At 40.5% G+C, this 24,500-nt stretch overlaps 1 protein-coding gene across 1 annotated transcript in view; it reads right to left on the reverse strand.

Annotated features, from left to right (window-relative positions):
• Nucleotides 1-19,507, reverse strand: part of herpud2 (HERPUD family member 2) — a 51,757-nt gene extending 32,250 nt beyond the window's left edge. The window contains exons 1-3 of the mRNA XM_072260745.1: nucleotides 19,058-19,507; nucleotides 2,174-2,251; nucleotides 1,744-1,854 (exon numbers count right to left, since the gene is read on the reverse strand). Of these exons, the coding sequence (XP_072116846.1) occupies nucleotides 1,744-1,854; nucleotides 2,174-2,251; nucleotides 19,058-19,210 (342 nt within the window). The 5' untranslated portion in view covers nucleotides 19,211-19,507. The remainder of the gene's footprint in view (nucleotides 1-1,743; nucleotides 1,855-2,173; nucleotides 2,252-19,057) is intronic.
• Nucleotides 19,508-24,500: the final 4,993 nt, after the last annotated feature.

The raw sequence follows: 24,500 nt of genomic DNA on the forward strand, positions 1-24,500 counted from the left end.
TTCCACCTCAGAGTCCAAGTTAGCAGCCAGCATCCAAAAGAACAGCACAACTATCTTGATGACATCTCTTCTCACCCTCCTCCTGTAAGGACTCCATTCCATTTTACTAGTTTTTAACATCTCTTCTGTATTTGTTCTAATGACAACAATTCCCACAGTGGTGCTTCTGAGATTTTTTCCCCTCAGCTATGGCTTCCTTTCTTCTGCCATTGACAGGGACCTAGATATGCCTGATCTAGTTGCCACACTTCTGCGTTTACCTACTCTTCTTCTCTAAGCAGGGATACGATCTCTCTTGTCCTTGCTATTCACATCACCAACCTGCACATTTAGTGCATCCTTTACCATTTCTGCCAGCCTCAATGGGCTGTTTCTCCACAACTCCCTGATTCACTCTTATACCTACACCAAAAGCCACTTCTGATAGCACCTTCACTTGCCACAGGATATGCAACCTCTTCTTTTCACTCCTCTTCCTTCCACAATCCAAGGGCACAAACACACCTTCCAAGCCAATCAATTACTTACTCATCTTTCTTCCATTTTAGTGTACTAAACTTGGTGCTGACAATGTGACTTCTTGTGCATTGAAGAAATCAAACAAATTACGTGACCACTTTGCAAATAGTCTTTCTCAGCCCCCAAGGATGACTGAACTTCCAGTTACCTTTCACTTTAATTCTCCATCCATCTGATTCAGCTCACCTTCTATGTGGGCAATTACAGCCCAGATCCAATGAATTTATCAATTTCATATAAGCAACCTTCCCAATTTGTGTCAGAATCAGCCAGTTCAGATTCAAGGTCACTTACATGTTAATTTTTTTTCTCCCTTTACTCCAGATGCTGCCTGACCTACCAGATATTTCTTGAGTTATCTTGGATTTCCAGCAACAGTGTATATACCTCATAGATACAGCACATTGTGTTCTCTCCTCAATTCTCATTTCTTACCCTCTACTCACACCTCTTACTGAAGGTTTAGCTCTGATGAACAGGTGCAGATGCTACCAACACCACTGACATCTTGATTCTTTCAGCTCATTCTGCTTCTTTTTCCAAGATTTCCTAGTTTTGGTAACAGTTCATCAACCTGAAATATCAGCTTCCCAGATTTGCCTGATCTGTTGAGTATGAACAGCTTTTGTTTTTTTTCTAAAATTAATACAAACACAGTCAGTCATACGGCACAGAAGCAGACTCTTTTAATCAGTGGTCCCCAACTTCCGGGCTGCGGACCAATACATTGCCGCGAAGAATGCAGTGGTACAGCGGTAGTTGGAACGCACCAAGCACATCTTTAAGAAAAAAGCCGAAATGAACAAGCTAATTAATTAGGTGTCGCCCAGCACGTAAATGTCAGCCCAGATCTGCCAGAGATCTTCTCTGCCAGAGATAATGAACAGAAATATCCAATTGCCTTCCTCACCACCTCATCCAACTGTTCTGCAACCTTCAGGGATACCTTTGTTCCTCAACATGCCTCATCTATGCAACATTTTGCAGTTTCCTCCAAAACACACACCTCAAATCAGGATTAAACTCTAATCATGAAGACAGATTTTAAAGTGAGCCTTAGCAACTGTGCCTTAAGTATCGTACACTGTGATTTCTTGTAAGTGCTGTTTACTTACTTCATGGAAACTGAACAGTGAACTACCAAAACACAAAACTCACCCCAATTTCTGAACCATGTACCATGAGCCAAAAGTAAAGCAATAATGGCTGTTGCAGCTACCTTACCGTGGTACCACTGTTGGTTATTGTCATTCCATTGTTCCTGTCACTGGGTTTGGGTGATCCTGAAGGAGACCTTGAAGAACAGACTAGATGAACCATGTGATACTCATCTTGCTGCAATACACACATAGGTGAGAGGGGAGAATGGTAGAAAGAAAGGAAAAACAATAAGATGCATGTTTGTTGTCAAACATTGAGAACTGCAGCCACTAAATAGAGGTGAAACCATATGAACCTATTCCTCTATCTGTCCAATCTCCTGCATTGAAAATGCTCTACAGCATATTAGCTATCACAATGTGTAAGCATAATTGAAAAATGCAGGTTGCAACAGCTTTAACTGCTGAAAACCAAACTGGTGACCATCTATTAATTACAATCACAGAATATTAGCCAACGCCAAGATCATCAAGGAGGAGAGGTTTAAAATTACCTTTCTGAAAATGTCCTTCAACTGCAAGTGATCATGGAGAAGCTTTCCAGAATATACAAGTCTCTGATCCTTGGTGGACTGTGGAGAGAACAGACAGGACAAATTCATTACCTGTGGCAGCCACACACTGCAAATTCTAAAGAAGTTGCTATTCTGTAAAACTTCGCCCTAAAACAATGCAGTAACCGCTACAGTAACCCATGCAAAATCAGCACTCAATTTGAGCACAGATAAAACAGATGGAGATAATGTTGTTCAGAACATCAAGAGAGCAGCCCTTCTTTTTCAGAACAGTGACAAAGCTTACCACTTCATTCAGCAGCCTACAACTCCAACAAAATAACATTGCCTCAATTAACTGCTCAAGTTTCTATGCTGGCTCCAACTGAAAAAAAACATTCTTCCAGAATAAATAAAATGAATGCAGATTAATTTCCTTAAAGGAACAATAATTCCTAGTCTCCAAGTTTAATACTGGAAGGACCAACCATTCTACAGGGGTTGAGAAATACAATGAAAGTTTCCTTTCATTCTGCAGATTACGATAGAGAATGGATTCCAGTTAATTGGTCCATTGGTTAAAAGGGGCAGCTGCTTATTTGCAATACTCTTAAAGAACAAAAAACTGATCAACAGCCAGAATTCCCTTTATTTGGTGAAGGGTCACAGCCCAAAACATTGATTGTTCATTTCCCTCCATAGTTGAAATCAGTTTACTGTGAACTGATGGTAAACCATTTTATATTTTTCGTCATCATTTCTATAACAGCTTAATGATTGACATTAGTAACACTTGGAAAATAAAGGCTTATTGGCCTAGGAAGCATGGCTTGTTTATTTGCAGGGTTCCACGGAAAACTAGCTTTTCAAGTACAGAAATCAAAAACATGCACAAGCAACCAACATCATTAAGACCACTCACACTGATGAGTTATGGATACACTGCAGCCAATGGGACATTCTCAACAGGAATAACATGCTGACTGTCCCAGATTAATTTCCATCTTTCTAAGTGACACAGGTTAGGCCTTGAGTTTTGGAAAAAAAAAGAGGACGTGGGTATTGTGACAGATGTAGAAATAAACAACTCCTGACAATGTGAGGCTTTAGGCTCTGGGGAAAACAGAAACTAAGATTCCAAACGATCCCATTTAGCCTGCCAGCAAGGTTGGGGAAAGGACAGACTCAGTGGCAAAGGAACAATGTCAGGGGTATCTCCAGAAGATGTGACTGTCTCTGAATGACAGCATAGAAACGGTGAGAACATGTGGAGTATTGTGCTGTTTGATATTCTTATGGTACATGTAATGCTGTGGTTAAGACTTTTGCTGCTATGCTGCAGGCATTTCATTTTAGCAGTTCTGCAAGAGCAGTCAATTCCGCTTTCAGCCTGTTTGGGTTTGAGCTGAGATAAGAGACTTTGTTGTTCAACTTCAGAATGTGGTGTCAGCCAGTCAGGATGGTAGATTTGGAAGGTGGTTCTATGCTGGGCAGAGTGTTTTTGTGAGGGACACTGGTGTGGGTGGAGGTCTTTGCTGGCAGGAGCTGGGAGAAGACAGGAGAGTAGATGGCTGAGGATGCCATCCCGGTTGCAAAAGGTAGTTTGTGCAGATGAATGGCCTCAAGAAGGAAGGACCAATACTTCCATGGCCTGCTTACTTGAGATGGATTTCAAGCGACATTAGGAAGGTGCAGTGTGTACATCAAAAACAACAGCTTCTGGAAGATTTGAGCTCCACTACGCCCATGTGACTGTTTAAGTATAATGGGTGTTTTGTGGTTTTTTTTTTCCTTTCTCTTTTTGGTTGCTTAAGTTAACATTCTTAAATATAGTTCTTGATAATTGCATGTAGTATATAATCTGTTATTTCTTGCCGACGAGCGATTGCCGGGGGCAGTAATTCACATAGCATTCACACAAACTGGGATTTGGCTAGGCAAGACATCCCAACCTCCAGATATGGTGGGACCAAAGTTGCATACATACAAAGCCCGAGAAAGATGGGCTTTTTGCCGCGGATCCCAGTGGCTGTTAGTAAAGGGCTAACGAGCCAGATTTCCAGAGGTACCCAGTAAAAGGGGGTTTCACACAGACCTGGTTTAACAGTCAACTCTTGGGTGTTGTCTAGACACTTTCCTCCTTATTACAATAAAAATCAGGAAATGCTAGAAAAGTGCACGAGAAAGAAGCCATTTCGGCTTGATGGTATTTCATCAGAAATAGGAAAATCTAGAAAAGACGACAAATTATATTTTAACTTGCACACAAGGGGTAGGAGTGGGAAGAATAAAAATAACTGTCAGGATGGAAAATAAGAGACTGTATGATACAATTGAATGGAGGTGCTCCAACCGACCAACAATCAGTTGTGAACAGCAAACTGGAAGGTACAAGTGAATCATTATGTCATGTGGAAGAGTATTTGTGAAGTGATTTTCCTCTGCACTGGAGAAACCAAAGATAGATAGTAACCACTTGGCAAACGTCTTCTTCTAGTCTGCAGCTGTAACTCTGAGCTTCCAGTTAACTGTCATTTTAGTCCATTGTGAACTCTCAGCCTTTGGTCTGACACTGTACTAAACCCATAGGATCATGCTTTCACCTTCTGACCAGATAACTGGAGCTCTTAGAATCCAACGATGATTTAAAAAAATCAGAACAAAGAAGATCAAAAAAAACTTCAGCCTTTGTATCTTGATCAAAGGGGATCAGCCTTTAACATTGGCTCTGTATTCTGCTCTCTGAACATTTTCAGCATTCCCTTCAGGTTTGCAGTAAATACAGCAATGCAAACAATACAAATGACCCAGATGTCAAAGAAAACAAAGCACTCTAACCATTTTGAATTCTTCCATAACTTAATGATGGCTGCTCAGATGTTTGAATGTTAGTGCTGCACTCATCTCTCCTCCCTCCACCCCCTAAATTCATGCACGAGTTTTGGCAGCAGATGTATTTGGTTGTTGCATTTTACAATCTACAGGAAAACAACTGAATTTAAAAACTGCTCAAGCAATATTTATATTGATGCCAGTATTACACAGTGTTCACCACTCAAACACAAGGCAAACAGACCTCAGCCGCCACTAGAGCCTGTATTAAGAGTGAATGTTTGCTCTATGTGGTCAAAGTTTCTGTAAGAAATTTAGCAATTTGCCAGGAAATACAGGATAGCTAAAATTAAACAAATAAGGTACTCATAGCTTCAAGTACAAATTATTACAAGAAAGGATTTTTTTTTAATCTGAAGTTTAAAATATTTGTGTCATATTACATAACAGCCAAAAGATATTACATAACAGGTTTTTGATTACACGTAACCAAAAAGAAATAAAACAACTGAAAAACAATTAGATACCAATTCCTTTGCATTTAAAAAAAAATTCCCAAAAGAGAAAGAAAATAAGTCCCTATTGTAAAGCCAAATTCACTCTCAAGTGATTTGATAATGCTCTGATCTGATTTTCAATTAGGATAACGGATGCTTGATTGCTGCAATGATGTGTTTAATAGCATGAATAACTTTAAAGATGATGAAAAATCAGCATACCCACTTCACTTCTATATTAACTTCATATATTACACTGAACCTGGGGACTCAAGTCTCGATTCTTTTAATACAGGGGAGGGAACGTCGACTCAGACCAAGAGAGGCCTGCGTCGGGCATTTTCATACCTTGCAAGGTACAGATTGGAAGTCTGTGTGGGGCTACACTCCTCACACAGACACTAGAGCAATGTATGATTAAGTGCCTTGCTCAAGGACACAAACGCGTTGCCACAGCTGAGGCTCAAACTAGCGACCTTCAGATCACTAGACGAACGCCTTAACCACTTAGCCATGTGCCCAACACAAATAGTAATAAGTAATATAGATTGATGTCCATTTAGTCAAATTATTAAATTACTAATTCTGAACTAGATCAGAATGCTTCAGCATTGGAAAATAAGTATAATTCAAAGCTGATAAATCTATTGTGAAATACAAAAAATCACATTGATCTATTTATACTAACCCTCCATAACAGCTTCCTCATGTAAATTTGTCAGATTAGGAATACCAAAAACAATAGAATTAAGTGAAATATTCTATGGGTGTTAGTCAGTACAACATTCAAAACAAAAACTGAAGAGAGAAGAGGAATTGCATTAGATTAAGTGTGGAGTAAATTGAATACCAAAAATGAGTTGCTTTTTCCCCCTCTAAGCAGCCACAGTCCATGACCGAATCATAACTCTGGTTTAATGAGGCCCTTAGATCAATGCACACAGCTTTCATAATTCTATGCTGAAACAATAAAATGTATACTTTATTTTGTTCTATGACTAAAAGGAATTATTCAACTTTTTGGTGAAAACACTATTAACTGCACTTAAAAGGCTCAATTACAGCACTTTAAAAAGAATACTTATAAAGTCTGTAAGATGAGGAACACAAGATCAGGCAACTTTGATCTGCAGAAAACCACAGTCTATTTTCAGAACACCATCACTGTCAATTTTGAAAATGAATGGATGCGACATTGTCTTGAGACAAATTCATCAAATTTCAGTGAGAAATTGGGTTATTGCATTTCTCCACGTGCATTGGGGCAGAACTAAGGAAAAGATCTCTTGCAGATGCACAGTAATATGGGATTGGTTTATTATTGTCATATGTACCAAGCTACAGTGAAAGCTTGTCTTGCATACTGTTCATTCAGATTAATCGATGACACCCTACAATGATACAACAGAATTCAGAATAAGTGCAACAGCTGCAGAGAAACTGCAGTGTAAGGAAACAATAAAGGTACAAGGTCATACTTTTCCAAATCCTCTATTCATTACAGATAAAAGATCCCATTAAGATAAACAAGCTCTGTAGCCTAGCCAAAATTTAATCTTCTTGCACAAACATTAAAATCAACCATCAGTCATTTATCCAACAGTACTGTACACGATGTGCAAAGACTATTACAGTTTCAATTCATTGGTTGACTAGTGTTTTCAGGTGTTCTGAAGTGATAAAAGAAATGAAAATCCAAATGATCCCTACAAATATAAATACATCACTAGGATAGCATTTTCAGATCTGTACAAATCCATTTTTACAAGCAACATTTGTTGTGACCCATCCTCACAGAAATAAATGAAAACCCGATTTGAACCACAGTAATTCACCATGACACCACTGTTGGCGGCAAAATCTCAGATGCCAACAAGGTGGTGTACAGGAGTGAGGCAAGTCGGTCGGTTGAGAGGTGTCACATCAACCTTGCACTCAATGCCAGTAAGACCAAGGAACTGATTGTGGACTTCAAGAGGGAAAAGTCGAGAGAGTACACACCAATCCGCAATGAGGGTGCAACAATGGAAAAGATGAGCAGCTTCGAATTCTTAGATATCAACATTTCAGGATTTATCAGGGACCTAACATTTTGATACAATCAAAAAAAGAATGCCAACAGCTATACTTTATTACGAGTTTGAGATCTGACATGTCACCAAAGACTCTAGCAAGTTTCTACAGATGTACCATAGACAGCATTCTGACAGTTTGGTTCACAGCCTGCTGAGGAGGCTCTTATGCATAGGCTGAGAATAAATGGGGAAGACATAAAACAAGCACAGAACTTTTGCTACTTAGGAAGCTGGGTGACATCAGATGGCAGGTGCGACATGGACATCAAAAGAAGAATAGGAATTGCAAAAGACACCGTTACGAGAATGAAGAGTATACTGACCAACACTAAACTAGGCATGACAACCCACCTCAGAGTACTGAAATGTTATGTTTATCCAGTTATGTTGTATGGCTCAGAATGTTGGACAATATCTAGTAACATGAGGAAACGAATTGAAGCAGCAGAAATGTGGTTTTTGAGGAGGATGCAAAGAATATCATGGATAAATGAATATCTAACAAGGATGTCATGAACAGAGCAAACACAAAAAGAGAAATAATGTATGAGATCATGAAAAGGCAACGTAACTTCATTGGACATGTGATCAGGAAAGAGGAGTTAGAATGCACGGTAATTATGGGAAAGATTGAAGGGAAGAAAGCAAGAGGAAGACACAGACAAATGATGATGGAGACAGCAGCCAGAGAACTGGAAATGAATACCAATGAATTGATCCACTTGACCCAAAACAGGAGTGTGGGGGCCATGGCAGTCAAAGCTCAAACTGGGCATGGCACCTGATGATGATGATGATTCCTTTTTAATAAATTTTGTCTATTTGAAATAATGCGCATGGGACTAAAACTGAACACTCCATTTAGACAAAACTCATGGCAAAGGATAATTCAATGGCATGTTGAGCTTTACCCAGACATTTCAAAGTCTTCCATCTCTGAATTAAATTAATTAATTGCACTCCAATCAAACACATACCACACAAGTTACAATTAACAGGGTGCATAGACTGTCTTCAGTATATTAAATGCAGATTTTATACTACTTTAGTAAAGCAAATAATTAAATAAAAATCTGATGCCGTGGAAAGAGATTGCAGAAGATACTAACAAAGAATAACACGTCTTGGGTTTCTTAATTCAAGTCACACAATGCTTACTGATACAACCTCAAAAATGTTTTGAAATATTTTCAAATAGCAAGTTCCTGATTGCTTGTTATTTTAATTATTCTCTTCATACCCTGTTTGACCTTTCCTTCCTTGTGCTGTTTCAAACCACAATGAAAGCTTAAGCATCAGCACACCATGTGACAGATTTCTAACTTCAATGCTTGTCACCATTTATTAAATTAGGGAGCAGCTGTTCACCATGTTTTTGCTATTCCTAGTAACATATCCCTTAGCTTTTTTTACTTGCCCCATTACTATGCTTTTTGTTTGACAGCAACTTCTCTATTGTCATTTAATCTTTTCAATTGTCAGACAGTCCTTGCAGATGACAAGAATCTAAAATATGAACAGAAGATGCCACAAATTTCCAACAGATCAAGCAGAACCTGTGAAAAGAAGGGTTGATGGTTAAGGCTGATGGCTTTTCAGCAGCATGGCTGTTTGAAGCTCTTTGATTGGAACGTTATCTGACCACAGATGCAGCTGGACTTGTGGATTATTTCCAGAATTTTTCTTGTATTCTTTTGCCCCTTAGATTTTCCTCTTTCCCCAACATCTTGCTGCCCAAAATTCACAAAAAAAACAATCACATTAACCATGAAAAAGTCAACCTACAATGCTATTTCTCCACAAACACTGCACTGTTGAATGTTAACATTTCCTGTTTTAATTTTCTTACATACAAAATGTTTTATTTACTATTACAGGAGAATAGGAAGAAACCCCTTTATGAAACAGTCATAAAATGTACTTACTCATTGTCTCATATGTCTCCAAGCTCTGGCACTCTATCAACACCTCCCACACCATTAACCAAGTTAGGAAATGAAGAATCCATCATTTTGTCAAGCAACTTATTTCTCTCATATGCTTTTTTTGGCTTTTTGATACCCAAGTGACATATTTCAAACACAAATCTTGGCTAGTAAAGTAACAAAAACATGAGTAGATGCTGGATAAGAATGTTCCCTCACACAGAGCAGAGTGACTAACTTTGCCTTCTCACATAACACAGCCAAAAACCAGGAACTAAAGTAATATCAAGCTAGATGAGAATTTCAACCTAGGGTTAAATTAAAATTAGTTAGAACTTAGAATGTTACAACTCTGTAGGGGGCCTTTGGCCCAGGATGTTGTGCTAACTCGAAGATCAATCAGACCCTTCCATCCCATGCCTATCTAAGAGTCTCCTAAATGTACTAATTTATCTTTGCCACCAAACTTGCCAGTGCACTTCCATGCACTTACCACTCTGATTTGAAAAGAACCGACCTCTGACACACTTTCCATCATTTTCTCCAATCACCTTGAAATTATGCCCTCTTGTATTAGCTATTGGCACTCGGTGCTGACTGTCCAGTCTATTTGGACTCTTATCCTATTCACCCCTCATCCTCCTTCACTCCTAAAAAAAAGCCCAGCTTGCTAAACCTTCCATCACAAAACATGCCCTCTAATGCAAGCAGCATCCGGATAAATCTACTCTGCACCCTCCCCAAAGCTTCCCCATCCTTCCTATAATGAAGCAACCAGAAATGAACACAATACTGCAAATGTGTTCTAACTAGAGTTTTATGAAGAGTTAGTATTATGTTGTGGCTTTTGAACTTAATTTCCCCCAGATAACAAAAGCCAACACACCATATACTTTAACTACACCATTTACCACTCAGAAATACAAAAGTAGCTATTCGAGATTTTAATCTTCCTTTAATGAACAGCCAACTGCCTCAACACAAGCCTTATCTGGTTGCCCATATTATCTGCCTCATGGTAATACACATTTACCCAAAGCAGACCATGAATCTAACCAGCTTAAATGCAAACGTTTACCAGTACAGAGCACTGGCAATCTTCCCAATCTCATTCTGCTCAGATCACTGTATCAATTAGTTTGTAGGGTTATCGAAAGCAGAGCGAAAAAAGGTGCATTCCCCTGTGATAGCCTTTACCCTCAGGTTCAATTAGTGAGCAGCTGACTAGTTAACTTTTACTCCACTGAGTAAATGAGATACTATTCTGATTGGCAAAACAAGAGCCTTGAAGCTGACAGATTCCAAATGATCTCATAATGTTTACCTACCTGTAGTTTTAGAAATAAAGCAGAGCAATGCAAGTGTTCAGGGAGCCTAAAATTACCCTTCTCGTGTGGCACTTATACTTCTACAAAACCCTTAAAATCAAGGAAGCAGGATGACCTGCTTCACTTCGATTTTATGGGTTTCAAGGTTTGGACAGGCAGGTTGGTAGGCTGAGGTGATGTGCTCCTTCTGCTACTTGCGTAGCGCTTCATTGGCTTCTGACTATGTGGCCTTCAGGTGTTCAATCCTATCTCAGGTAATCCCCTTCCACTCTGAGCAGTGACGGGCCAGGGATTTCCAGGAATCAGTGGGAATGTTGCATTTTTTTTTCCCCCAAGGCATCTGTGAACACATCCTTGAATTTGGCAACTTCTCTTTCAGCAGCGCAAACACGAGGAATTCTGCAGATGCTGGAAATTCAAGCAACACACATCAAAGTTGCTGGTGAATGCAGCAGGCCAGGCAGCATCTCTAGGAAGAGGGAAACGTCAACTGTACCTCTTCCTAGAGATGCTGCCTGGCCTGCTGCATTCACCAGCAACTTTGATGTGTCTCTCTTTCAGGAGTCTGTTTTTCAGCACATGGATCAAGTAACCAGCTACTTGACTCTCAGTGAGATGGTTAAATAAAGGGAATTTAATTTTCAGTCTTAGAGCATTCAGTTATAACTAGATTCTGCAACCTGCACATCTCATGTACATAATAAATCTACACATAACATACCCCGATACTGAGACAGTTTGTCAAACTAGCCAGCCAAAAACAAGAAGTGAACTGCTTTGCATCTACGCACAACCTCAACTGATCTCTGGGAGGAAAAATGGCTGTTTATTCACACTGTTTCAATGCTGAATAGCTGTTACACCTACCACTCTATGGGAGACAATAACCAGTTATCAACTTCCAGTAACTACTGGAAGATTTAGGGTGCATATACTGTAGCACCAGCACCTATTGGCCCATCTTTCATTCCTCTCACCTAACTATGAAATCAAATTGTTAATGTTTCAGGTCTTGTTCCTGGAACTGAATGACCAAGCCTTTCAACTCTTTTGCCACCTACCTTAACATCGTAACCCAAAACTTTACTCCTGAACTCTTAACTACCAGAAGTCTGCTTCTACATCACTAACTCTATCCTTGCACATCTTGATGCATAATTGTCAATTCACCCTTTAATTTGCATTTTAAAGAGGGGAGTTTTACAAGACCACATTTCCTTTACCTTCCAGCAATTAAGCATGGAACCTTCTCTAAAGATCCTTAATATCCTGCTGTTGAATAACCCATAGCTGTAATGAGAGTTGTTAGAGACACGGAAGCATTGCAGACTACTGTCATCAGAGAAGACAAGTGAGGCTACGTCTACACTACGCCGGATAATTTTGAAAGCGCCGGTTTCGAGTAAAAACGATAGGCGTCTACACTAAGCATTTTTCAAAATATCTCTGTCCACATTAGACAGATACTTGGTCGAATCTCCTCCTACTGGGCATATGCAGGACACACAGAAAGCAAGCGAAGAGGAAACGATATACGTTTGTACTTGGTGCATGTTTGTCCAGTTATAGAGTAGAAAAACTTAAAAAGGAATTGCTCTTGGTTCTCGCTCAGGAGGACGTAAAACTAAAAAAAACAAATACTGGAGCATATGGAGGCAAACGACAGGGAGTTCACGGACAGTATGACCTGGCTGACGACGAACATTGAAAAACTAACTTTGTTGCATTAATAAAGCACCTTGTTAAATGTATAAAACATGTCTGCATCGGTGTTATCTTGTATTTCCATAAAATGTTACATTAGGCTGTTACACATCTATTGTCAGAGAAGTACTTGCATAAATAGGTAAAGCACCTTCATACAAGCAAGGACAGAAAACAGGGCAAAGTGAATATACTTATTTATTCAGTAAGCTATGGGTCAAAGTATTTGGTGAGTACATTTCTAACTCTTCTGACTTCAGTCTCGTTGCCATCTGTTCTGAAATTGTTAGGTTCTGTGAAGTGCAGAATCAAATATCGCTGTGATGATTGTACGCTCTAGTATCAATTCTTTGGCGACAATAAAGTAGTAATAATAATAATAAGAAGAAGAAAACAATGAAATGCCGCGCTGTCGCCATCTGTTCCGGCACGTTATGACAGCGGTTTTAAAAAGCTCCGGTTACCCTGTACACACTGCAACGGATATTAGGCGTTTTCAGATTTATTCACTCTGGAGACAGTTTCTGAAAATCTCCGTTTTCAGGGGCTGAAAATGCCGTTTCAGTGTGGGCGGAAGGTCAAAACGAAGAGAAAAAGCTTTGTTTTCAAAATTATCCGGCATAGTGTGGACATAGCCTGAGAATGTTAGTTGCAGATTGTCTAAAGTAGAGGCAGATATGGAAAAGGAATTATAGTGTGTGATCGTGAGATTGAGATCTCAAAGTAGTGTTCTTAATAGTCTGGTTCAAACTGAGATATTGACAAGAAATATGTAGTAATCTAGTCATACAGTTAACATTTTAAAAGCTGTTGGCAAAACAAAACTTTTCCCAGGTCTTAACACAGTGAACAAATTTACTTATACAGTAGCTGACAGACAAAAGATAGCTGATAATGATGGAATATGACATTTGTTTGCATAGGATTCATGTCCATCAGCTACGATGAGATATTTTGTTAACAAAATGGTTTGAAGGTACACTTAGAATTCTAGAACAAATTGAAGTTTTAAAAGGTGACAATGCAACATCCTTCTAACTGTCAAGTTCAATTGCCAGACAACTTCACTAGTTTTCCATCTTATATTCCAATGATTTTTAAAAAAACAGCATATACTTAAGCATAAAAGATAGAGGAACACACACAAAACGCTAGAGGACTTCAGATCAGGCAGCACCTATGTGAAGAATAAACAGTTGACGTGTGTGTTGCACAAGCATATACTTGTACAATTTTGCAGAATGTACCCCTTCAATTGTTTGGTGACAATATTTAACCTTCTGAGTCTGAATATCCTCAAGGTCACAACAAAAGATAGCACAATAAAAAGTTAGGTTTAACCAGAATGGCTAATGTGTGAATGGCCAATGTGTGAATGGCCAGAGTCAGAGCAGGGAACTGGGGTCTTGGCACTGAAGGCTTCAATGAGAGAAGCAGAGGCTGGGTGGAGTTTTGGCAAGATTTTGCTTAATAGTGCCTAGCTAGAGTAGCAAGAATGGATCCCAGGAAAGTGTTGTGTCTTGTTACAATATGTGGAAGATCTGACAGATCTTTAGTCTCCCTGATTAGTAAATCTGCCAGAAATGCATCTGAGAGCAGCTTCTTACAGAAGTTGTTAGGAACTGGAGGTGGACTTGTGGATCATTCGGGAGAATGAGGAGTTTATAGGTAGGAACTACAGGGTGGCAGTCACACCAAAGTTGCAGGAAGCCGGTAGCTGTCATGAGAGGGAAAGGGAATAGCCAGACAGTGAGAAGCACTGTCTACCAGGAGAACAACCTACCAGGGGGAAACTACAGTGACCAGATCTCTGACAGAGTCAGGCTCTGTGCTTAGAAGGGGAGAGGAGAGCTGTGGTGTTAAGGGATTCAATTGTCAGGGGAACATAGAGGATATTCTGTGGACGTGATAGGTGGATGATATGTTGGTTCTCAGATTCCAGGGTCAGAGATGTCTCAGTCCAGATGATTCTTAAGAGTGAGGATCAGCCGCCTTAAGGCATGGAACATACTGGTATCAATTATGTAAGTAGGAAAAGGGATGTGGTCCTGAAGAGTGAATACAGTGGAAGGGTGGATTAGTAAGTTTGCAAATGACACGAAGGTGGTGGTGTTGTGAATAGTGTAGAAGGTTGTCTTAGGTTACAACAAAACACTGATAAGATGTAAAACTGGGCTGAGGAGTGGCAGATGGAGTTCAATCTGGAAAAGTGTGAAATGATTCACCTTAGAAGGTTGAATTTAAAGGCAGAGTACATGGTTAACAGCACAATTCCTAGCAGGTTCTTATCTTTGGGCCCACATCGATAGTTTCCTCAAAGTTGCCGTGCAAGTTGATAGAGTGGTTAGAAGGTGTATGGTGTGTTCATCTTCATTATTCAGAGGATTGAGTTCAAGAACCATGAGGTAATGCTACAGCTGCGGCCAGGGTGGTAGTGGAGGAAGATATATCAAAGAGACTTAGATACAAACATGGATGAAAGAAAAATGGAGGGCTCTGCAGGAGGGAAGTGTTAGATTGATCTTGGATTAAGTTAAAAGGTCAGCACAACATCATGGGCCAAAGGACCTGTATTGTGCTGTACTGTTCTATGATCTAGCAAACAGTACAGAATAATAATTATATCAGTCATACTGTGTTCAGTTGACTAATATCCATGTTCGCTCTCCCAAGATAAACAAGATTTTTTAAACCGATGTCAGAAAAATCCACTGGGTTTTCGACTGTGGTAATGGAACATGGCCAAACAATTTCCAGGATTAAGTTACCTAGCCACAAAAGTTACTTCTAACACTAATTATTCAACTTAACTGGAAGAAATAATGAGAGTTACCTGACAGAATTCACTGTAGTTTCAGAAAGCCCAAGAGGTACAATATGAGAGATTATCAGCTTCATCACATTGGTGCAAATACAATAAAAACTATTCAATCATGTTTTCAACCAAGAATAAATATATTTAAGCATGCGATTCTAAGAATAGTTGTAAACAAGTTAGATCGAGGAAGTCTGCTGAGAATAAAGTGACAAAGAATGATGTCAGATATGGGTGTGGGTTTTCAGAATTATTCTATGTAGAAGAAACATTTAAGAAGAGAAATACTGGGCCTATCCAGGATTATTAAAATGATAGGTAAACATTGTTGGACAAGAAACATACAAACAAGAGATCTAAGGGAGACAACTATTTTTTTTAATGAAACACCCTGGCATCCTTGGCTGCACAAGTCTAGGGAAGACGACCTCCGGCCCCGCCAAACTCCTGAGATTGAGGCGCAGTCGATCCCACCCCAAACCCCGGTTTGTGCGGATGTTGTGTCGTTTGCTACCCTGTTACAAATTAATACCACAAAATAACAGATAGTACACTGCATACCATTAAAGGAACTATAATCATGAATCTTAACTGAAGGGTTAGTGAAGAATAACAAAAAGGGCCCATTCTAATTAAACAGTCAAATGTGCACAAGTTGGAGTTCATCTTGAATTTCTCTGTCATTCACGCGCTGGGCCCTCGGTCCACATGAAAGCACAGACCACCTTCCGAACGCCACTCGCAATCCACCTCGGACAAATGGGTCTCCCATCGGATCATATGCTACGATCGGTTCTCCCCAGCCTCTTCTCTTCATTCCTCTTGAACCAAAAAAACCTCAAGCCCAACCTAATTGTCCCTCACCAAGAAAACCTCCTGCTAATTGGATGGCACACATTCCACATCATCCCTTATTTTCAACAATAACCCAAACAGGCTGAAAGCAGAACAGCAGCTCTTACAGAACTGCAAAATAAAATACCTACAGCATAACAGTAAAGATGTGAACCAGGGCATTACATTTACAAATAAATACACTTATAGAATGGAAACAACTTGTACACCATTAATAGCACAGTGCAAAAACCTGAGAACTCTGAACAGACATGTTGTCAAGTCTGCCATGAATGACAAATGCAAGGACTCAGACAACTTAAACACCCGAACAAGTTCAAACTGCTGATAATGCTTAAGGCAGCAACTTAGCCACACTATCATTGCAATAATGAAATTAAGAGCAAGTCTTACAGCAGGAAGATGTTTCATTCACATCCCAGAAAGATCAAGATGAGAACTACAATGGGGTATTAGCTCAAGATGCGGGCTTCAGAAAATATAATTACATGAAAGATGTTGAAACAAATCAAGATACAACTTGGTGTTAAAATAAGTTACAAATTATAACAACATTGAATGAAATATTTAATTTATAATTTGATTGTGCACGTGGTGCCAATAAAGAACTGAATGGTTCTCTGGTTTTAAGCCTTAAGGCCAAGGTTGAGAAATGTTTTGTTTTCGAGGACTTCAACATAATGAACACTGGGTATATTGTGTGTAAAAAAATGATTCCCACATCTTGTTCAACCAGACTGACTATTTGCATGTACCATCATGGACATGGCCTTTTAAATCAGATACTTGTGGCCCACGGAACCGCTGTGGAGAATACTTCAAGAATTAAACATCAAATAGGAACCCTTGTATTGGTCTGGTATTTCTATAAAACCTCATTCTTCACAGAACAAATTCTGTGACACCAAGGCTTGAAGTGAACATATCTTGTCAGTTTTTTAAAAGATTCTGTACAAAACAGCAACAAGGTACCCTTCACACAATCCTTCCATCGTCAGATATACTCAACCATGTTGAAGTTGCACAAATTTTATTCCAAGCAAAATTTGGGCAGTTGGAAAGCTGGGTTTAGAAGTGCACAAGATGGCTACAATTTTGTGTTTTTTTAAAATAAAACATTGCCTTGATTGCAAAACTTTTGTGAATCAATACAACCAGTCAGCATTATAGAGAATAAAACATTGGTTTTTCCCCTTGGCATGAACAAGTTATCCAGAGTAAAGAGTGTGACAACCAGGCACAGTTTTACTTACATAATTGAAAATAAGATAATCCCAAAATATGCTCTTTAACATGTTTAATCTACCTTCAAGAAATGATAATAATTCATTGCAAATTCCATAATACTGTGTTCATGAAAATTAATCATGACCACACCACTTGCAAATGAGGCATGTTCCAGATTGGATCTTGGTATACTTTCACTGAAATCTACCTTAAACATATTCAAAGAGTATGCTTCCACCTCCCCAGCAGACTGAGAATGCCAGTGGGCCACCGAACATATGTAATTTTATTCAATGCAACAATCACTGGGGCATCAATCACTTCCATATCCATGGTACATGTGGGTCCACACCTCATCTCCATCTTAAATACAAGATATTTTCTTTTAAACTATCACCTCTCATGCTAAATTCATCCTACTAAGAAAACATCCTCTCTGTATTTCGCCTGAGTCCCTTGGATCTTACAATTTAACACTTCTTCTGAACTCCAGTGGATACTTTTCCAGAAACTGAGCCAAAACACCAGTTAAACCCGTCATAACAACAGAACAATACATATTTCCTTACAACGTACCATGGCAGTATAGCGGTTAGCACAACGCTATTACAGCACCGGGCATTGGAGTTCAATCCCGGCATCCTCCGTAAAGAGCTCAGATGACTCCCCCGCGGAATGTGTGTGCTTTCTGTGGGTGCTGCGGTTTCCTCCAACAGTCCGAAGGCAGACTCATTAGCAGGTTAAAGTAAATTGTCCTGTGATTAGGGTGGGGTTAAATTGGCAGTGCGCCTCGAAGGGCCAGAAGGGCTATTCCATGCTGCATCTCTAAATAAATATATGGAACCTATTTTAGCTCATCAGCTCTGTGCTAGTTTACAGATCTCATTACTTGTAATCTACCCCCACATTGCCACTCAATCACTTCTTTCAAGAATGCAACCTGACTTTGGAAAAAGCCTGCATTCCAGCAAACCAATTATTTTTAACCCCCAATTTTAATTTCTCAGTATTGACATCCCAGACTCCGAGAAAACTAAAGGAATTCAGGTTCTCACATTATTGAAAGCAGAAGAAATCGCATCCTACTTGTTCAGACATCAATAAACAAATAAGCTAGCAAGGATGAATTCAGAGTAAGAAACAAAGCATCTGTATTCATGCTCACATCAAGCCTCGTTGGGTAGAGATGCAAACTGCAGAAGACCACAAGCATCAGTTAAATCACCTGTAATCCACTCATCAGCCCTCTGGGTCCAGCTACGAGAACACATTCAGTACCAGCAGAAATAGCACAGCTAAAAAAAAATAATACGAGAAAACTACAAAGGGAAAGCATGATACCATCAAGACTGCCTGCTGGCAAAGCATCAATAATGCCTCAGTAGGACCACCCCAAATCAGGGCAAAACTGGAGCGAAACCACCTAAACTTGTGGGAAGCATAAACGCCAAAGTTGGGGGGTGGGGTGAAACAGAAAAGAACTAAGGGGCAAGGGGGAGGTACCCAAAGAGAAGGAGTGGAGACAGTAGCGAGGGATAGGGTAGGTGTCCTACGGTAGTGTAAGCTACGACTTCACAGGGGAACACTTCACTAACATCGGCACGGCACAAGGCCCCTGGTACTCACCGGGCGGCTGGGGTACACACGCGCCAGGTGGCTCTTGAGGCGTCCCACGGTCCAATCGAGGAAACAACGCACCGTCTGGTCATCGTACTTCTGGTTTGGCGTTCTAATCACTAGAGTCACCGGGCTGTCGGCCACACTCGGATCCATGGGCATACTCCCCAGAAGAGCGCGGCGGCCTGAGCCCCGAAGCCTCACTAAGGCCGATCAGCGGCCCTCCGCCCCATGGCTCGGCTCCCAGCTCCCCCTCTCACATGGCAGCGGGCGCAAGCCCAAGGCCTCGGTCTCTCACTCGCTGTCTGCCACTGATCAAGCTCACCCCACCCGGCTCTGTCTCTCTGCCGCTCCCGTCTCCACGGTGACGCGCGTCGGCGCTCACGCACAATCTTCTCCCCGCTAGGGGCACGCGCAATTGCGTGCACGCCTCCACGCCAGTTACTTCCCCCCGGTGGCGTCACAACCACAGTCAGCTGACTCGCAGCGTAACCGTGACGCTAGGGGGAATAGTTCACGTGACAGTCACTAGCAATCGCTGTGAAGTTTGTCGCTGGACAGATGAGTGACTGGGGTCCCCTCTTTTCGCTGATCACTAATTTTTTCGGGATTGGCCGACAACTTTCTTCTGCATCTGCTGCGAACTCTTACTCTTCTTGTCCAAGCTTCCCAGTCTACTATCCTATAAAGCGGAACAGAGGCGGGGATGTTTCCTCTGTCTGCAGTGTGTGGACTAGATGTCACAGGTTAAAATTGCTGATTGGTCAGTCATTCACTCTGAAGAGGGAAAGGAGGGTAGAAATGCTTACAAAAAGAAAAGCAGGAGAATTAACCCCAGTATCCAGGACTGCAACTCATCTCACACGCAAGAGGTTTGTGAAACTCGTAGAAACTGCTAACGGATGACAAAACAATCAAAAAGGAAGAAGATAGAGTATGACAGGAAACGAGCAAATGATATAAAACCAGTAATAGCAAATACAAGTACAGAAAGGAAGAGAAGTAGGGGCACAGTTTCAGATTAAGAAGTCAGATAAGAATCAGGTTCATTACTGTCTCATATGACATGAACTTTGTTTTGCAGCAGCAGTACAATGTAAAGACAAAAATTATTATAAAATTTGTAATTAAAGAGTGCAAATAAAGGAATAAGGTGTCTGATGGTAGTAATGAGAAGAAAGCATGTTTTGGGCAGTGAGGGTCTTAAATAATAATGCTGCCTTTCTTAAGGCATTGCCTCCTGAAGATATCCTCGATAGTGGGCAGGTTTGTGCCCATGGCTAGGTCTACAACAGCCTGCAGCCAATACCAGTCAGTAAGGCAGCCAGTTAGAATGCTCTCCACTATGCATTTGTGACATACCAAATCTCCTCAAACTCTAAACAAAGTAGAGCATCTGATGTGCCTTCTTTGTGATTACAATCAATGTGTGGAGCTCGTCAGATCCTCCGAGATGATGACACCAAGAAACTTGAAGCTCTTTACCGTTTCGACTGCTGATCCTTCGATGAGGACTGGTGCATTTTCTCCCAACTTCCTCTTTTTAAAGTCCACTATCTATTCTTTGGTCTTGCCACATTGAGTGTGAGGTTGTTGTTGAGACACCACTCAACCAGCTGATCTGTATCATTCCTGTGTGCTGCCTCGTGGCCCTGTGAGATTTTATCAAAAGCAGTGAATTTATAGACGGTGTTTAAGCTGTGTTTGGTCACATAGTCATGAGTGTAGAGCAAAAGACTAAGCATGCATCCTTGAGGCATGCCAGTGCTGATTGTCAACATGGAGGAGATGTTATCACTGATCCATACTGTACATTGTTTCCCCATAATTAATTCAAGGATCCAGTTGCAGAAGGAGATACAGAGGCCCAGGCTTAGAAGCTTGGTGTTTAGTACTGAGAGAATAATGGTTTTGAACTCAGTCTATAATCGATAAACAGCAGCTTTTTTAAGTTTTGATGTTGTGGAGGTACTCCAAAGCAGAGAGAAGAGACAGTGAGATTGTGGTGGATCCAGGTCCTCTCTCAGGCAGGGGTTAATTCTAGCCATCAGCAACCTCCAAAAGCGCTTCATTATGGTAGATGTGAGTGCTACCGGTCGATAGTTATTGAGGCGGCTCACCTTGCTCCTCTCGGATATCAGTAGAATTGACACCCTTTTGAAGCAACCTCAGACCACAGCAGTGAGAGTTGGAAGATTCCTTGAACCAGCCAGCTGGTTAGCACAGGTTTTCAGTACCCAGCCAGGTTCACCATCGTGGCCTGACACCATGTGAGAGTTCAGCCCCTTGAAGGACAACATCAGCTTCCAAGACAGAGATCACAGGGTTGCCGAATGCTTTGGGGATTCGCACAGTTGTAGTATTATTCTCCCTTTCAAAGCATACACAAGAGGCCTTGTGCTCATTGGGGAGTGAAGCATCGCTGTCATTTATGTGGTTAGATGTGGTTATGTTGTCACCTAATGGAGATAAAGAGTTTCTTCCCCTCAAGGTCATGAATGTTTGGAATTCTGAGTCATAGTGAGCCGAGATGCAGAGTTACTGAATATATACAAGGAGAGGATAAACAGACATTTAAACTGTAAACAAGTCACAGAGTACGGAGAGTATGGGAAAGTGGCATAGAGACCAGAATTGGTTCAGCAAGGGTCTTACTTAAGAGCAGAGCAGGCTCGAGGGCTGGCCAGACTAGCCAGCTGATATTCCTAATTCTTAAGATTTTATGACACCTAACTTTAAAAAAGAAGTATTTTCACCTCTCTTGCAATTCTTCAGCATATTATATGTTCATAGTCATAATGCACAGAAATAGGCCCATCAACCCAACTTAACCATGCTGAGCAAGGTGCCCGTTAACACAAATCCCATTTGCATGTGTTTGGGCCATATTCCTCCAAACCTTTGCTATCCAAATCATCTTAAAGATCCATTTATAACTCCAAGTTATATATTTTAGACAAATAAATAGATATATTTACTTCCTAAAATGTAACATAACGCCTAAATTGCAACATCAGTGTTGTGACATTTGGTTTGGAATCTCCAAGTGCTGTGCAGACAAATGTCTGCTTCTCCTTCTAATTTAACATATGTAGAAGGATCAGTATTTCTCAAAGACCATTTGCACAGCCTTCGCAGGACATACTGAAGTGCTTTTCAGCTGATGCTCTTTTGAGATATGGAAACTGTTCTTGAGTAGGACACGTAGTTATGACCCTATCAGTGACACTGAACAAAAAATTTTACCCTATACTCCATGAGCAACTTTGCAAAGGTACCATGAAATCTTTTTATCCACCTGAGAGAGCAGTCAGGTGTGAATTTAACATTGCAGCAGATATGCCAGCACAGGACTGTAGAGTTGATGTGTTACTTTATCCTCAGCCTGTGTATTCCACCACAGGAGCATTGCCCACTGCCCCACTGCTCAGCCTGACGTTGACTAAGTCTTTAAAGTTACTCTCATTTTCTCAGTCACAAAAGGATTAAATATTTTAAATTAATTTTCTGACCATATATCATATTCAGCTTAATGTTGATTGAAGGAGGCTATAAGCAGGCTGTGAATATACAATATTTATATTCAAAGTGAATGTCAAGCATTATAATGATTCCATGGACCAACTACATTGTACCAGCCATTACAGAAATCACTCAGCTCTCTAAAACTGTCTTCATTACAGACAAAACAAAAACACTGCCTAATTCGATGTGTACACAACTCAAAAATAAGCTTGATCAGGGAAATTTGTGTAAAGTTTGCAAATGAGCATTGGGTTTTAGAAACACTGGCTGCATACATTGCATTCCTTGAAAAGTATGTTTTGCACTGATACAAAACTGACCCAGTGAGCGATGCCTTGCTTTTTACCTTTTTCATGTTTTGAATCTGGGTGTCACTGGATTTATTTCTCATTCATAACCTGAGCTGTCTTGAACTATAACAGTCCTTATGCGGAAGGTGCTTCCAGTATGCTATTGGTGGCAGAGGTCCAGGATTTAGACTCAGTGACATGAAACAAATTAGGAACAGGGGGTAAGCCATAAGAGCCTGATGCACCATTCAATACAATCATGCCAAATCCTCAGCCTCAATAATATCCTCAGTGATATATTTTCAAGTGGAATGGTGCATGATGGAATGGAAACTGAAGGTGATGCTGTGCCCCAGTATCTGCTGCCCTTGACTTTGAGGGAAAAGGCCAGCAGTTTGGAAGGAGCTGTTGAAGTAGTGTTGCAGTGCATGTTAAAACGCAAGTGTCATTGTGTGCTGGTGATGAAGCAAGTGATTATATACGATGATAAATGGGGTACTCTAGCAGCTTCATTTTACTGGATGGTGTTAACGTTTCTTGAGGGTTGTTGAAATGGAACTCAATAGGCAAATAAGTGGACAGTATTCCATCATATTCCAGGTCTGTACCCTTGTAGAAAGGCTTTGGGTTGATTGGAAGTGAGTTACCCACTGGAATGTATCCAGCTTCTGGCTTATTCTGGTAGCCATAATATGTGTTCAGCTGGTCCAGTTGAGTGTTCAGTAGTGATCCTTAGCATATTGTTGGTGGGCACTAGGTAATGATAATGCCATCAAATGTCAAAGAAGGGGGATTTGGCTATCTTTGCTTGTAGATGGAGATTGTTTGGCATCTTTGTGGTATGAATGTTCCTTGCCACCTATTAGTCCATGCCTTTTTGTTCTTGCAGCATGCAGGCATGAGCTGCTTTTTAATTGAAAAGTTGTGAATGGAACTGAACATTGTGCAGTCATCAGCGGACATCCCTATTTCCAACTTTGTGATACAATGCCCTTGATGAAACAGCTGAAGATGATTTATCCTAAAACGCTGCCCATGGGCTGTGATAGTGACCTCCAACAAACACAATTATCTTCCTTTGAGAATGGTGTAACTCCTGCCATTGGTGTGTTTTCCCTTTTAATACTAATTTTATTTATCTTCTTTTTCATTTTTACCCACTCATGATGCCATACCAAGTCAAATGTTGCCTTGATTTGAAGTGCAGGAGCCCCACCTCACCTCTGGAGGTCAATCCTTTGGTTAATGTTGGACTTGGGCTGTATTGAGATCTGGAGCAGAGTGCTCCTGACAAAACCAAAACTGGGCATGAATGAGCAGGTTATTGGTAAGTACAGTCCGATAACACTGTCAATGACACCACCTGTGCTGACGATTGGGAATAGCTTGATTGAACAGTAAATAACTGGATTGGATTTTTTTTTCCGAACAGGATATATTTGGGCTCTCTTGTACATCTCTTTGCCTCCACAAATACTGCTTGACCTGCTCAATTCCTTCAATAGTTTGTTTTTTCTCTCTCTCCAAGTTTCTGCATCTGTGGTCTCTTCTGTCTCCATGATGCCATTTGTGACTGTTCTGGAACAGCTAGTTCTTGAGTACAGGTCTTCTGTACTGTAACTGGGATATGGTCTTTA

Source organism: Mobula birostris, chromosome 1, assembly GCF_030028105.1.
Source record: "Mobula birostris isolate sMobBir1 chromosome 1, sMobBir1.hap1, whole genome shotgun sequence".
Lineage (NCBI taxonomy): Eukaryota > Metazoa > Chordata > Chondrichthyes > Myliobatiformes > Myliobatidae > Mobula > Mobula birostris.